Source organism: Peromyscus leucopus, chromosome X (assembly GCF_004664715.2).
Source record: "Peromyscus leucopus breed LL Stock chromosome X, UCI_PerLeu_2.1, whole genome shotgun sequence".
NCBI classification, from domain to species: domain Eukaryota; kingdom Metazoa; phylum Chordata; class Mammalia; order Rodentia; family Cricetidae; genus Peromyscus; species Peromyscus leucopus.
Genome location: NC_051083.1, coordinates 103,934,479 through 103,949,100, shown reverse-complemented (window position 1 = coordinate 103,949,100; position 14,622 = coordinate 103,934,479). Strand labels below are relative to the sequence as shown.

At 40.3% G+C, this 14,622-nt stretch overlaps 2 protein-coding genes across 3 annotated transcripts in view; one reads left to right on the top strand and one right to left on the bottom strand.

The window, feature by feature from the left end:
• CXHXorf56 (chromosome X CXorf56 homolog) overlaps nucleotides 1-14,622 on the top strand; it is a 43,503-nt gene that overhangs the window by 4,374 nt on the left and 24,507 nt on the right. The window lies entirely within an intron of this gene.
• Ube2a (ubiquitin conjugating enzyme E2 A) lies at nucleotides 4,308-13,953 on the bottom strand. Its single transcript, XM_028887308.2, has 6 exons — nucleotides 13,753-13,953; nucleotides 13,522-13,602; nucleotides 13,055-13,080; nucleotides 6,065-6,154; nucleotides 4,868-4,956; nucleotides 4,308-4,552 (listed from the first exon to the last, which is right to left on the bottom strand). Exons 1-6 carry the CDS (start codon nucleotides 13,794-13,796, stop codon nucleotides 4,424-4,426), a joined length of 459 nt encoding a protein of 152 aa, XP_028743141.1. The 5' UTR covers nucleotides 13,797-13,953; the 3' UTR covers nucleotides 4,308-4,423.

Sequence of the window (14,622 nt, the reverse complement as noted above, 5' to 3'; positions counted from 1 at the left end):
TGTCAGTCATCACATTTTTTGTTTACTTTGTGGTTTGTTTTTTTCTTGTATGCCAGCATTCTGGCTTATCAAGTAATCTTTGGCTGTTTATTTTTATGTGGTTTTATTGTATCTCAGATGAATCAGGTAAAACCTAGCAATACGACAAATGAATATTAAAATGGATAGTTAAACAACTCCAGAGAAATGATAATAAGGACTCTTAGGTTGTTTGCAATGTCCGTTAACAAAGGATTTCTTTTTTTATAATGTGTGTGGGGGAGTTACATGTATAGTGCATATGCCTATGGAGGCCAGAGGTGTCAGATGGAGCGGGCAATACAGGCACTTGTGAGCCTCCTGACATGGGTACTGGGAACTGAACTCTGCTCCTCTGGAAGAGCAGTATGTGCTCTTAACCACTAAGCCAGCTCTTCAGCGCCCATTTGCAGGATCCATGTTTGGCTTATAACTGGCCCACAATACATGGTAAATTCTTTTTGCCTCCCTACCCCTTTTTCTTTTTTATGCTAAGAAGCGAGAGTAAAATGTGTATTTAAAAATATAGATTAGCTTTTATACGTGGACAGCTTAACTTACATGTGCCTGCATTGGGTAGCACAGTACAGCATCAGCTTTCCACTCTTTTTCCATACCGTAGTGTATATACTTTATTAGTTTTGGTAGAAGAGGTGTACATTTTATTTTGGTGTATAATACTTTAGCAAAAACAGAGAACTAGGGTAGAACTTTCATCGATTTTGTGATTATAACTATTTTTTTACCTGCAAAATTTACTCCCGTCTTAGAAAGTTATGGTTCAGGTAGTTAGAACACTGTCTTTGGTGCTCTTGGTGACAAAAGATGGTTTTCAGGGATTATGATATTTGAAAACTTGGTTTGCTTCTCTCTTTACATGTCTTCCTCTCAAAATGTTTTTTTGTTTTGTTTTGTTTTAGAGGAAAATGGTAGGAAATCAGAAGTCATATTTGTTTATAAAAGCATCATGGAACAGATTAGTTACACTTAAGGATCTGTGATAATTAGGTAAAGTATATAGGAATTGGGTTCCTGATTTTGGTGGGCCAGGTAACTTGGTAGAGTAGCTTTAGTATTAATGTGGAATTAAGGCAGAGTCACTAACTGCCTGAGAATAATGTGGAGAAACTAGGTTGACAGGAATGAGCTGCTGACAACCTTGCTGTTCCAGTTTCCAGTTTTCCCCTTATTTTGTCCTTGCATTTTCCTTAGAAATAAAAAACATTTTTAGCCCAGGAACTTTGCTATAAAACCTGAATATGAGTGCTTCCAAGTTTTATTTATATTAAATATAAGCCGAAATCTCTATGTGCTTGTGCTCACAGAGCCACTTTTTAACACCCCCTTGACTGCAAAATTAATGGAAATATACATTCCACTGGGGTGCTTTTTTCTTTTTTAGTAGTATTCAGTGTGTTTACTTTGCTATGAGTAACCCTTGAAGTTGGTCCTAAATAAAGGACTCTTAATTACAACTTTGGTTCTTCAGCATACCCACTTCCTTACATAAGCAGGTGCAGAATTGAAAATTTGGATCTCAAAAAGGCACCTTGCAAATCTGCTTTAACTTTCTTGGAATTACATGCAGACAAGGCAGGCTGTGCTAAAAATTGTAAAGAAGAAAAAAGGGTAATTTGTATGAAATGTTCCGATGAGTGTCTAGGTAGCTTTGGCTGTGTCTATGTCCGCTTCATTGTTAAGGTTGTAAAAGGATTATCCCATGAGAAATTGGAGATGGTGTTTCTCAGGAGGTGTACAAAATAAAGTGTTACTAACTCGGCCTGTTCCAAGTCTCATCCTAAATTGTTCAAATATTAACAGTATCAATATTTAAGGTGCCCAGCCAAAACGGAGTGGAAAAAGTTAATTCAAACAGCAAACAGAAATGGACTTGAAAGGCAAATATTAAGTGTATTTGATGACATCACTCCTAAGTGGAACAATGCAGTTAATGTGGTATTTAGTAGTGTAGATTGAACTCTCCCACAATAAGGTTTAAGTACCCTTCAAGGATGACTGGGGTGCACGCATCTTTTCCTTCCAACTATTAACAAGACATAGCACGTCATTGTCATAGTCTCTTTAAAGTGACATAGGTTGCTCCTCACAGGAGAGCTTACTTGCATTTCAACGTGATGTCAGAAGATAGCTGCCCTCACAAGCTTACACCAAATTTAAACATTTTATATAAATGTAGTATTAAAGGTTTATTCATTTTTATGTATGTGTTGTGTGCTTGCCTGAGTGCAATACCCAAGGAGGCCCGAAGCGGCATCAGATTCCTCTAGTTTTGGAGTTACAGCAGTTGTAAGCAACCCAGTGTGGGTCCTGGGAACCGAAACAGGTCCTCTGGAAAAAGAGCAAGTGTTCTGAAACAATGAGCTGTCTTTCCAATTGTCCCCCACCTCCCCATTATTTTCCTTTGAGATGGAGTCTCATTATATAACTGCTTGGCCTGGAACTTGCTCTGTAGACCAGGTTGGCCTCAAACTCTAGAAATCCATCTGCCTCCCAGATGCTGGAATTAGAGGCCTACATAAACACACCCCACTAAGCTTGAGGATTTTTTTTTTTATTTTTGGAGCTGAGAATCAAACCCAGGGCCTTGCGCTTGCTAGGCAAGGGCTCTACCACTGAGCTAAATCCCCAACCCAAGCTAGAGGATTTTTAAGAGGTGGATTCTCAAGATAAACAAGTTAGAGCTTAGTTTCTGAGGATACTAGTAAAATACCTATCAATTCATTTTTTTAAAGATTTATTACATAATTACATATAGTGGTGTGCCTGCATGCCAGAAGAGGGCACCATATCTCATTATAGATGGTTGTGAGCCACCATGTGTTACTGGGGATTGAACTCAAGTCCTCTGGAAGAGCAGTCGGTGCTCTTAACCTCTGAGCCATCTTTACAGCCCCTCATTCTTTTTTATAGCCTACAATGTATATTGAATAATTTATGACAAAATGTTCAAAAAGCAGTAACTCTGTGACTGCAAAGTTGAAAAAGGTTTTCTATAGTACTGTCTGTATATCCAGAAAACATTTTTTTTTTTGCTTTTGTTGTACTTATTTTTAAAAGGAAAGATAAGGAGAAAGGAAATCCCTAAAAAAAGTTAATAAAAATGTGAACTAAGTTTTAAGGTTATTTTTTTATTTACAACTTTCGAAAATGTACAGTTTTTACATGGGTTACTTGTGCAAAGTTAGAAGTGCTATAAATGCATAAAAGGTTAACAATTAAAATATATTAGACAAAACATTTACAAGCCTTGCCCCATACTGTATCTTTAAAAGTGTAAATATCCAAAGAAAAATTGCAGGTGTGGGCATTAAGGTTCTCAAAACACTGAAAGCATGCAGCAATAACTCAGGATTTGAATGAGAAAAGTTTGCAAGAGATAGGCTCACTTCCTTGAATCATAAAAAGAAAAGTTTATTTAGGGCAACACTGTTGTTCCTTTAAAAACATTAGAGGATCTTCAGTTTTTCCCAACTTAAAAAAATGATAGCTTCTAGTCCTGTTCTCATACCTCTTTAAAAAGCAAAATGCTAGTGCCAGGCAATGGTGGCGCACGCCTTTAATCCCAGCACTCGGGAGGCAGAGTCAGGTGGATCTCTGTGAGTTCGAGGCCAGCCTGGGCTACCAAGTGAGCTCCAGGAAAGGCACAAAGCTACGCAGAGAAACCCTGTCTCGAAAAACCAAAAAAAAAAAAAAAAAAAAAGCAAAATGCTCTGAAGGCCAGGATTCTGAAACATAATGGGTTTGTACTATGATTATCTTGCAAAAAGTGGACTATGTCATATTAAAATTGCTTCAGTTTGTTAGCTGGGTCCTTTAGTGGTCTCCTTGCTATTAGTAAGTGCCATCTTGTAATTCATCTTGCTTACAAATGAGTATAGGATTTTTCAGCTTTCCTTCCCCTTTAAAATGTTTACATGGATGCATTCCTGTTTTCTTTAGGTCATATTCTAAATACATTCTTTGCCAAATAAAACAGAAGGGAAGGGCTGGCCAGGATGAAACACAGCAGCAATCATTTTGTTACAAATAACATCCTGGTCACCAGGCTGTACATAACTGTTTATCTTAAAAGCTTGGTATAAAATGTACAGTAACCTGATAACTGCTTGGAGGCTGAAGGTTGGAGGTGAGATACAACAAAGGGACATATGCAGTAGTAATGTTTGCAAGTAACCCAGGTACAGTACATTGGATTTCAAATGGTATCTCTGATGCTCCACAGGAGGACAGAAAGGGGAAGAAAAATTTGGCAAGGGAAGACAAACAGCACAACAGCTATTTTGTTTTTAATAAAGTAAATGTAATGAATTAAGAATAAGAAGTTGATAAACGCATCAATATACATTTTTCTTATGGTCAGCCTCTTCGTTTGCTCTTCCCTGAGTCAACAGTCACGCCAGCTTTGTTCTACTATTGCAGAAACACGCTTTTCATATTCCCGCTTGTTCTCCTGGTACAGCTGGGCAGCCTGGCTGTTTGCTGGACTATTGGGATTAGGTTCATCCAATAGAGACTACATAAAAAAGATAGAAATGTCAGTTCCTTAATGCAACAAGACTTTAAAAAAAAGTGTTGAAGAACAGTTATTTTATCAGTTGGTGGCAGTACAGCTGTTCCAAATAATAGTTAATTTTTCCATCTTCCACATACTAACTTAACTGCAAGTAGCTCAGGCAACTATACATGCACATAAACATTTCCTGGTGATGTGTATTTTAATGGTCTACTTCCCTTATACAATAAACTTGGTCCCAAAATTTAAAAGGTCAAAATAATCACTAATGTAAAAACATCAAAGATCATAATCACATTAAAGAAAAAGAATCACCTGTATGGATGTTAAAATGGAAGATACATCATACGTTGGGCTCCAACGGTTCTGAAGTATATCCAGGCATATACTACCATCTGCATAGACTAAGAACACAGAAGTAGGTATGTTAAACATAAGACTACTAAAATTTAAGCATATTCAAGACAAAAATGCTCAGGAATGCTTTTGAAGTTTAAAGTTTCCTAGTTAACTGTCTAAAAAGGTATCAATCATTACTAGGGAAATAACGTGATCAAGAAATAACATGGTATAAAATTGGAAGGCAGTGCTTATTCCGAAGAAACGGTCTGTTCAGGATGTCATACATATTTTCCAGTGGGTATCCTTCCATAGAATTGTAGGAAATTTAGCTCACTAAATCTGAAAACTACATATCCTATTTTTAATAGTAACAGCTTAACATTCACAAAGTTTTATCTTGGTATAAAGATAAAAGTCTTAACACCATAAAAAATTTATTAGAAAAAAAGTAAAAGACATAATCCTGTAGACTGTAGACTTTTCCAGCAAACTGTGCCAGGTCCTTTAACAAAATCTGGTGTTTGGTGGGTCTGGGGTGGGACCATAGACTCTGTATTCAAAGTGTTCCATGGCAATTCTGATTTGCACCTTAAGTTGAAAAATACCTTTCTGAGTGCTAGTAAAGATAATTACAATACAGTTACCCTAATTTGGCCTGTCATTAAACAGAACCCTCAAAAACATCCTTATTTTTGTTTAGTAAGTAACAAATATCATAAAGCTAACAGACTGTTACAACTCCAAGCAAAGGTACCATCCTCTTGCATTTCTAAGACTATAGGTCAAGATGGTAAAAGAACATGAACAAATTCCAATTTCCAGAGACAGGAAGATACCTACGCAAAATACTCACAAGTACTTCACATGAACAGCAACAGCATTTGGAATACCACTGTAAAAAGCACTGTAGGACCTTACAAGAACATGTTTAAAATACTTGCCATTAAAAAAAAAAAAAACCAACCCAAAAACCAAAAACCAAACCAAAAAAAAAAAAAAAAAAACAAAAAACCCAAACCAAAAGAATAGGCACTGGCGGTGCACATCTTTAATCTCAGCACTCAGGAATCAAAGGCAGGAGGATCTCTGTGAGTTCCAGGATAGCCAGGGCTACACAGAGAAACCCTGTCTCAAAAACCAAAGAAATAAATGAATAAATAAAATACTTGCCATTAGGATGGAACATCTTAGAGACAAATCTAACAGTAGGTGGTTTATTCGGATATTCTTCAGTAAATTCAATTGTAAGTTTAAATGTTCCTGTAGTTAAAAAAGGAGGGTAGGAGATTTTATTTATCAATTTTTTCATGTTCACATGTACTTTGTTTTTAATGCTATCTGAGTTTTTTTCAATTATTAAATGAGATAACATATAGACAGTGGTAAAGTATAGAGGAGACCAGTTAAGAAACACATCTCTAGGAACTATTCTTAGAAGCACCACCCAAAGGTGATTTAGTTATTTCCCCATTATTCTCCAAACTTAAAGACAGTCACCATAAACAAAATTGCTGCTTGCTGTATGATAGTCATTATGCACTTTGAAAATATCCTTCAAATGACAAGGTACTGAGCCCCAAATTTGATCTTTAGACTAAAGATAACTTAGGACTAGTGATACAGTTCAGTGGGAAAGCACTTGCCTAGCATTCAGAGGGCCCTAGTTTTAACCTCCAGTACCTCTCAAAACCTCAAAGGCCTATTGCAATCAGCCATTACCTTCAAATTCTCTAACAGCCCCCAATAGACTAGGAAAAAAAATCCAAAACCATTGCTAGAAATGCAAATCCACAATTGAGTTAATAAATAAAATGGAGCACAGAGAAAAATGTTCATTGGTTTCTTTTCATGTAATAGTGATATAATGAAAACTTAATTGAACTTAAGCCAAAACAAGCTTTGCAATGCCTCTCAAGACCCTTAAGTTTGACTCATAAAGTACTTCACTAAAACATCAATGCAATAATTCATACTAATGGAGGGAATAACAAAAATAATTTAAATTTACATTTGGTTTAGATTGCATTAATGGCTCCTACAAATTTATCTTCATGATCCTTGTTTAGGTTACTAGCATTAAAAAGAAATGATTTTTAAAAATATGTGCCAGCCTAAGGTTAGCTGGTGGCCCTAAAGCATACTAAATTATAGACACTCCACAACTGTAAGCTGTTGTGATGTGGAGAGCACATCCTTTGAAGTGCTATTTTTAAGTGTGCTTCTTAGATTTAAGAAAGCAATTGGGCTGGGCAGTGGTGGCACATGCCTTTAATCCCAGCACTCGGGAGGCTGAGGCAGGCGAATCTTTGTGAGTTCGAGGCCAGCCTGGTCTACAGAGTGAGATCCAGGACAGGCTCCAAAACTACACAGAGAAACCCTGTCTGGAAAAAACAAAAAAAGAAAGCAATCGAACTTTTTTTGCTGAAATCTCTTCAAGTAAACTCAAGAATCAGTTATAGAGCATGATGAGATGGCTAAGTGCTTGCTATGAATATGTCACCAAATTCTAGAATAATTTAAAACACAGTATGTGGGCTGGCAAGATGGCTAAATAGGTAAAGGCATTTGCTACTAAGCCTTACAACTGTGTTTGATTCCCAGAATGCACGAGGTGAGAGAACTGACTCCTACCAAACTGTCCTGTGATTTCCACATGTGTACCCACAAGCATACAGAAAATAAATGTAAAAAGAAAAGAAATACTACAAAGTCCTTACACACACAAAGAAAGGAAAGGAAGGAAGGAAGGAAAGAAGAATTGATTTTTTTTTAAATGGAAATATGGACCTGGTATTGTAGCTGAATAAGACCATTTTGTTTAGCTTAGTCCAGGCCCTCAGTTACATCCACAGCACCACAAAAATAGAAGTAAATAAAATGTAACTGGAAAAGTACATTCTCCAAACTACTGTCATTCTAGAAACTTTTCTTTTGAAGACCCTATGTAGATGCTCTATAAAGAAGCTTATGGGAGCAAAACAGTATGGAATGGGCATACTACAGAGCATCAGAGCATACTTCATGCTCATCGCCTCCTGCTTACAAATTTTCCTTTTTGTCATTGTTTGAGACAAGGTCTCTCTATGTAGTCCTGGCTGCCCCAGAACTCCTTATGTAGACCAGGCTGGCCTTGAACTCAGACTCATCTGCCTCTGCCCCTGAGTGCTAGGAGTAAAGGTATATTCTGCCATACCCAGCAATCTTCTTTAGAAGTAAAGCACAGTCCTTCATTTTCAGTATTAATGACCGTGAAATGCAAGTGGAAATGGCAGACCATATTCAACACTTAGAATTCTCTTATGTATAAACAGAACTGGATTAGTAGTGGTATCTCACTAAATTATAGGTAATGGATTTATGACCATGAAGCTACTCTAAAACTAGGCAGGCTTAACAATACAGAGACCCCAGCTACCCTGAACTAAAGCATCATTAAATGTGGTACCCAAAGGGGGTAAAGCAATATACAGGGGAAGCAACAGCAAAAACACCACAATGGCTTAAGAGTAAAAGCTCAGGGATAGGTTTCCCACACATGGAAGATCAGAGGATCCCAAGCCTTTTTCTAGCCTCCAAGGGCAATAGGCACACACATGGTGCACAGACATGGTAAAACACTCATACATATCTTTGGTACTGCATTTGATAAACCTCAAGTTTTTCATGTGCAAAAGAAGGCTAATAGTATCTACTGCAACACTGTTGTAAGGCTTAAACGTAGTAGATGTGTATAGTCCTACAAAGTTCTCCATAAATGGACAATTACTTTAGCTAAAATTCTGCTTCACATATCTAGACCTGGCTAAATGAGAGAAAAATCCAAGCTCTGAGATTTACTACCAGTGAGAAACACATAAGTAAGTTCAGTTATTAAGCATCACTAATTTTCTGTCATATAGCAAACACATATATTTGTAAGTTGAGTATATATGCAGCCAGTTCAAATTCTTTGGCTGGAACCTTCTGCCTAACTGGTCTGGAAAAGCAACAAGAGGCTTACCCTAGCTATAAAGTAGTGAATCCAGTCTTTGTAAAAGCTTTAGATATCTTCAAAAGTGAAACAACCTGTTTATGCTTACTTGATTCATAAATTAAGACTTAACCAAATCTTATTCAATGTATACATTTAAAAGGCAACATTTCTTTCAATTATATTAAATAAGCAGAGCCTCTTCAGTAGAACCCTCAATTGCAATTCATGAGATCTAAACAACTGTTAAGGCAATTTAAAAAATCATAGGCTATTAAACAGTTTCACACCAGAGCTCACCTTCAGAGGGCTAGACTCCAAAATAATGAAAGATTAGGCCTCATTGTTGTGCACAATATTTACTGATTTTTACTGATTTTTATTCATCTTCCTGAAGGGGCCAAAACATTTTAAGTACCAACATAAATAAACATGGAGACCAGAAAAAAAAATATACTCTGTGTGTGTATGTGTGTGTGTGTGTGTGTGTGTGTGTGTGTGTGTGTGTGTGAAATGTCTAGTATATGGCAATAAAGACTGACATGGTTGAATTAAAGCATGTATATTCTGCCTAAAGACATACCATAGATTCAATGTTTTTGGAAATTCAAAGTTAAGAATCAGGCCTGATGGCCAATTTGGCACAAACACCTCTAATCCTAGCACTTGGGAAGGGGAGGTAAGAGGATCAGGAACTTCTTAGGTTCCTCTGGTCATCCTCAGCCACATATTTAATTTGAGGCCAGCCTAGACTACAAGAGACCCTGTCTCAAAAACAACAAACAACACAAAACAAAAACAAATCAGAGAGAGAGAAAGAGAGAGAGAGAGAGAGAGAGAGAGAGAGAGAGAAGAAAGAAAGCAAATCCTGTTAGTCAAAGAAAAACTTTTCTGCTCATGTTTCTTGTCATTTGACTACTAACTTAGGAGCCTGGAGGAAAAAGCAAAATTATATGTACTTAAAATTTTTTCTACACAGAGAACCCTGTCTCAAAAAAACAGAAAAAAAAATTCTTTTGATGACTGAAAGAAAATTCTTTATTAGTGGACTCAAGAGGTAACTTTTTAAAAAGATAAACACACTGAAATTCTTAAGGTCACATATACCATAAAAAGTACCTGCAGTTATCTCACTCTTAATAATTTGGGATATGATAAAGAATATATCCCACAACTTTTGTATTTAGCTTATATATAAAGATATTTCAACGAAGTATTTTCTTGCAATATTCTGGTAGTGCAAGTTTTCCAGAACATATCCACCTCATCTTAAATATATGAATATAAAGCAAACTGCCTTTAAGAAATCCTTTTCTCAGGATTTCCTCTTTTTAACTAGGACCCAGTTCAGAAACATCTACCAAGGAATAAACAAAAGTTGTGTGAGGGCTTTTAATTTGGAAACAGCAAAATCAGCTATCATTTATCAATCTTCCCTAATTATAAATTCTCCAAATGTAATTAAGAATAATGAAAAAAATGGTCAGAATTTGTTTTTGCCAGTCAGAGCTCTAAACCCTCGAGGAAGCATCCATGTATATTAGACTGAAAGAATCAGAGATGGGCACTGTCACTTAGCTTAACTCCTTTCAGCAATGCCAGGTTAGAGATAACTATGCACCATCAAAAACAAAGCCAGTAATGTCAAAGGCAACAGTCCAGGGAGATAATGGATTCCACAAGTACCTTTTTAATCCACACTACTTTAAACATCAGGAGTACCCTTGAAATTTTAAGTAGTCAGTCTCTAGCAAAATGATGTGCTATTAATAAGCTGTGCCTAGGATAAAACAGTCTGAGGAAAATAGGGGGTGGGGAGCAATAAAAATAAATCCTACACCAGTGGTTCTCAACCTGTGGGTCATGGCCCCTTTGGGGGGAATCAAATAACCCTTTCACAGGGTTCACCTGAGACCATCAGAAAATACAAATATTTATGATTCATAACAGTGGCAAAATTACAGTTATGAAGTAGCAACAAAAATAATTTTTGGTTGGGGACACCACAACATGAAGAACTATATTAAAGGATTGAAGCATTAGGAAGGTTGAGGACCACTGGTCTACACATAAAGCTTATATATAAAGAAGTGGATCAGCCTTTGATCCCAGTACTCAGGAGGCAGAGGCAGAGGGATCTCTGAGTTTGAGGCCAACCTGGTCTACAGCATGAGTTCCAGGATGCCAGAGCTACACATACAAAATGAAACAAACAACAACAAAAGCTACCAATCTAGTAAAGAAAAGTCTGTCGGACTCTTCCATTAAATTCATCAAAGTAGTATGCCCTAGGATCACCCTCTCCTGTGTTATTTCTTTCTTTTTATTGCAGCATGTAACAGCAGCAGTTACCTAGTAAGTGAGGTCAAGAGAAAGCTCAAAGTACTCGGGTAGCTATCCATGGTTTCCTAAGGGTGTCTGGGAATTTGAGACAAATTATAGAATGAGGTGAACTTGACTTACTTCACAGCATTTTGTTACTAAAAGCAATCTGTCTCAGCAAGCATAGATATGAAGTAGTTTTAGAAATGTATTGGGCCAGGCAGTGGTGGTGCACACCTTTAAATCCCAACGCTCAGGAGGCAGAGGCAGAGGCAGAGGGATCTCTGAGTTCGAGGCCAACCTGGTCTACAGATCAAGTTCCAGGACAGTCAGGGCTACACAGGGAAACCCTGTCTTGGGGAAAAAAATGAAATGTTTTGGTTGTCACCTTTAAACTGAAGGGTGTGTATGTCTATGTGTGCGTGCACATGCACATGTTACTAAAGAAACATAAATCATTGAAAAAAATTACAGAAAGATTATTTTTAAGTACCCCATACACTAAAGAATTTCATGAACTCAAATAGTTTTTAATCATTCTTTAAATGAATTAAACCTTAAAAGACCCAAAAACTAGCCGGACGGTGGTGGCTCACGCCTTTAATCCCAGCACTCGGGAGGCAGAGGCAGGCGGATCTCTGTGAGTTCGAGGCTAGCCTGGTCTACCAAGTGAGTTCCAGGAAAGGCGCAAAGCTACACAAAGAAACCCTGTCTTGAAAAAAACCAAAAAAAAAAAAAAAAAAAAAAAAAAACCAAAACAAAACAAAAAAAAAAACCCAAAAACTGAACACACACATACACAACTGTCTGCCTATAAAACTCTATCACTGTCAATTCTGATTGTGATATTGTAGTATAAGTCATTCAAGAGATAACCAAATAAGGGAGGGTACGTGGGAGAGTTTACACGGTCTTCTTGTGGTACTTCAACTGTACAGGAATCTGTAAATATGTCAAAATAGAAAGGGTTTTTTTCTTTGTTGTTTTATTTTTTGAGACAAAGTTTCACTATGTATCCCTGGCTGGCCTGAAACTATGTAGACTAAACTAGTGTCAAATTGACAGATCTACCTGCCGCCTCCTCCTCTGCCTTCCAAATGCAGGAATTAAAAGCATAAGGCACCATGGCGGCACTCAAAAATATAAAGTTTTTGAAGAGCAATTAGTGTGTTTTAAAAGTTAACCCTAAATTTAGGTTTAAAAGTTATACACCTCTTGATACACACTCGCCAAAGGGGTACTGGTATAAGGCAAACCTCAATTCTGAAGCTGCTTTGAGATTACTGACGAGAGGATCCCAATGAAAGCACACACTGTAAAGGAATTTAAAATCAAGGAACAATACTCTACTGAAATTAGGCATCTTTAAGGCAGTAAGGCTGATGTGTCTTCTATGTGGACTTGAAGAGGCCAGGTAACTGTGTGTCAGAGACTCTTGCATCCATTCCGCACTCAACAAAGCACACACTACCGCTGAACACAATCCTTGCCCTCGGGATGGAATGAACACTGGACCAGATGGTCTCTGGTGGACTGGTGTCGTCCTGATTTACCTCCGTGGGGGCTGAAGTTAGCAGGCTCGCTGCTCAAACCCCCACACTCCTTAATACCAGCGCCGTGGCACTTCTTTTACCAAGTGACTTTTACCCAGAACGGTTTAAAGCGGAGGAAAGCGACCGAAAAGGTGCGGTTCTGGTTAAGCCTAAGCCTGTCCAGGACCCGCCACCACACACTGGCTTTCACTCAAGCCTTTAGCCGGCAAAGGAGGCAGGCAAAGCAGGTTCTCTAAGCAGGGCAGGCTTGCTGATGACAGGGGACCCATTCCCCGGATGAGCAGGCTCCTGAAAGGTGGGTAAAGAAACTCTTACCATCCTCAAAAGGGGTCCCTTCAGGCCTGCCACAGAGAGAAACAAAAACAGAAGCCAGTTAGTGCCCGCTGAGGGGGTCCCCTTCTTCCTGGCGCCCCTGAGGAGGCGGCTGTGTCAAGGGCTCCCGTGCCTGCCTCCGTCCCCGCCGCCGCCGCCGCCGCCGCCGCCGCCCCGGCTGTCGGTGCTGGCAAAGCCACTCCGGGCCGGCCGGCCGGCCTTTTGGGGTTCCGGAGGCAGCGCAGGCCGCCGCCGCGTCGGCCGCCACCCCTCCCCACCCCGCCCCCCTAGAACCCCAAACGGTTCCCCTGGCAGCGGGAACGGAGCTAATCGAGGCAGAGGCTCCGGGGAGGCGCCTAGGCCCGAACCACCCCAAATATCTTCCCCTTCCCACCACCCCCCCGCGGCTCGTCGAGGGGCCGGCCCCGGTGCCTCGGTCCTCGGCAGCGGCCGGAGCGCCGCCGACTCACCCAAAAATGACCGCGTTCCAAACCATTATGTTGTTCTCGGACGGAGCCCCGCTCACTCCGGCCGGGGGGTCCTCTTGTAACCTTCAGAGACACACAGCGGCTCCCCTGAGTCCCGCGCCTCGCCGCCGGGCCCCCCATCCCCACACCCCGAGCCGCCCCGAATTGGGGATCCGCCCTGTGCCCCGGCAGGCAGCCCCCTAAGCGCCTCTCCCTGACGGACGCGGGGTTTACCTCTTGAAGTCCCTCATGAGGCGCCGCCGGGCCGGGGTCGACATCTCTCGAGCGGGGTCAGAGCTGGGGCATATACCAGGGTCAGCGGTCCCCGAGGAAGCGGAGGCGCCCGAAGCGGCCGGGGAAGCGCCCAGAGGAACGGCACTGCCTCTCCGAAGTCGAGGGTCGGTCTGGCGCCGGCTAAGCACCACCCCTGAGTAGACGGGGGCTGAACCAACCTGAGGAGAAAGCGAGGGGGGGTGGAAGCCGGACGCCGGACGGGCCGTACCAAGACACGGGGCGGGGGGGGGAAGTTGTTATGTCACTCGAGCCCGGCCTGAAAGCCCCCGACGGGGAGGGGAGGTGGCGGCCAAGTTCGAGGAGGAGGAAGGCTAGCCTGGGAGCAAAGGGAAGTCTTCAACTCACGGGGATTTAACGGGGCGGGGGGACGGGACCGCTCTGGTCCCACTTGCTGATTTGAAGGCTAACCCTGTGAAGTTTTCTTTTCATATTTACTTGCTTTTTTTTTTTCTTTTTTTGAGACCCGGGTCCCCTGTAAGCCAGGTTGACCTCGAACTCACAGTGTAGTTGAGGATGACCTTGAACTCCTGACCCTCCTGCTTTCACCTCCCAAATGCTGGGATTACAAGAGTGCACCACCGTGCCAGTCCTTAATGACTTCTTACTTTGTTGTTGGCTCCCCAGTCCCTTTCCTCCTCCTCCTCTTAATATATATAGTAGTTTCGGTCGCTTACAATAGTATCCAATGTAACACTGGCTAATTCAAACTCACTGTAAATCCCAGAGGCCGACCAAGGTCTGTGATGACAGAGATATGACTTCTTTTGTTTTGAGAAGGAATACTTTTTTGAAGTGTCAACTACTGTCTAG

Bases quoted from the DNA above. Each gene is read 5' to 3' on its own strand.
- Ube2a (XM_028887308.2), bottom strand. From the start codon at position 13,796: ATGTCGACCCCGGCCCGGCGGCGCCTCATGAGGGACTTCAAGAG. The intron at 13,603-13,752 runs GTAAACCCCGCG...GTGTCTCTGAAG, and splicing joins CTCATGAGGGACTTCAAGAG to GTTACAAGAGGACCCCCCGG. The intron at 4,553-4,867 runs GTGATTCTTTTT...TTTTTTATGTAG, and splicing joins CCATTTTAACATCCATACAG to TCTCTATTGGATGAACCTAA.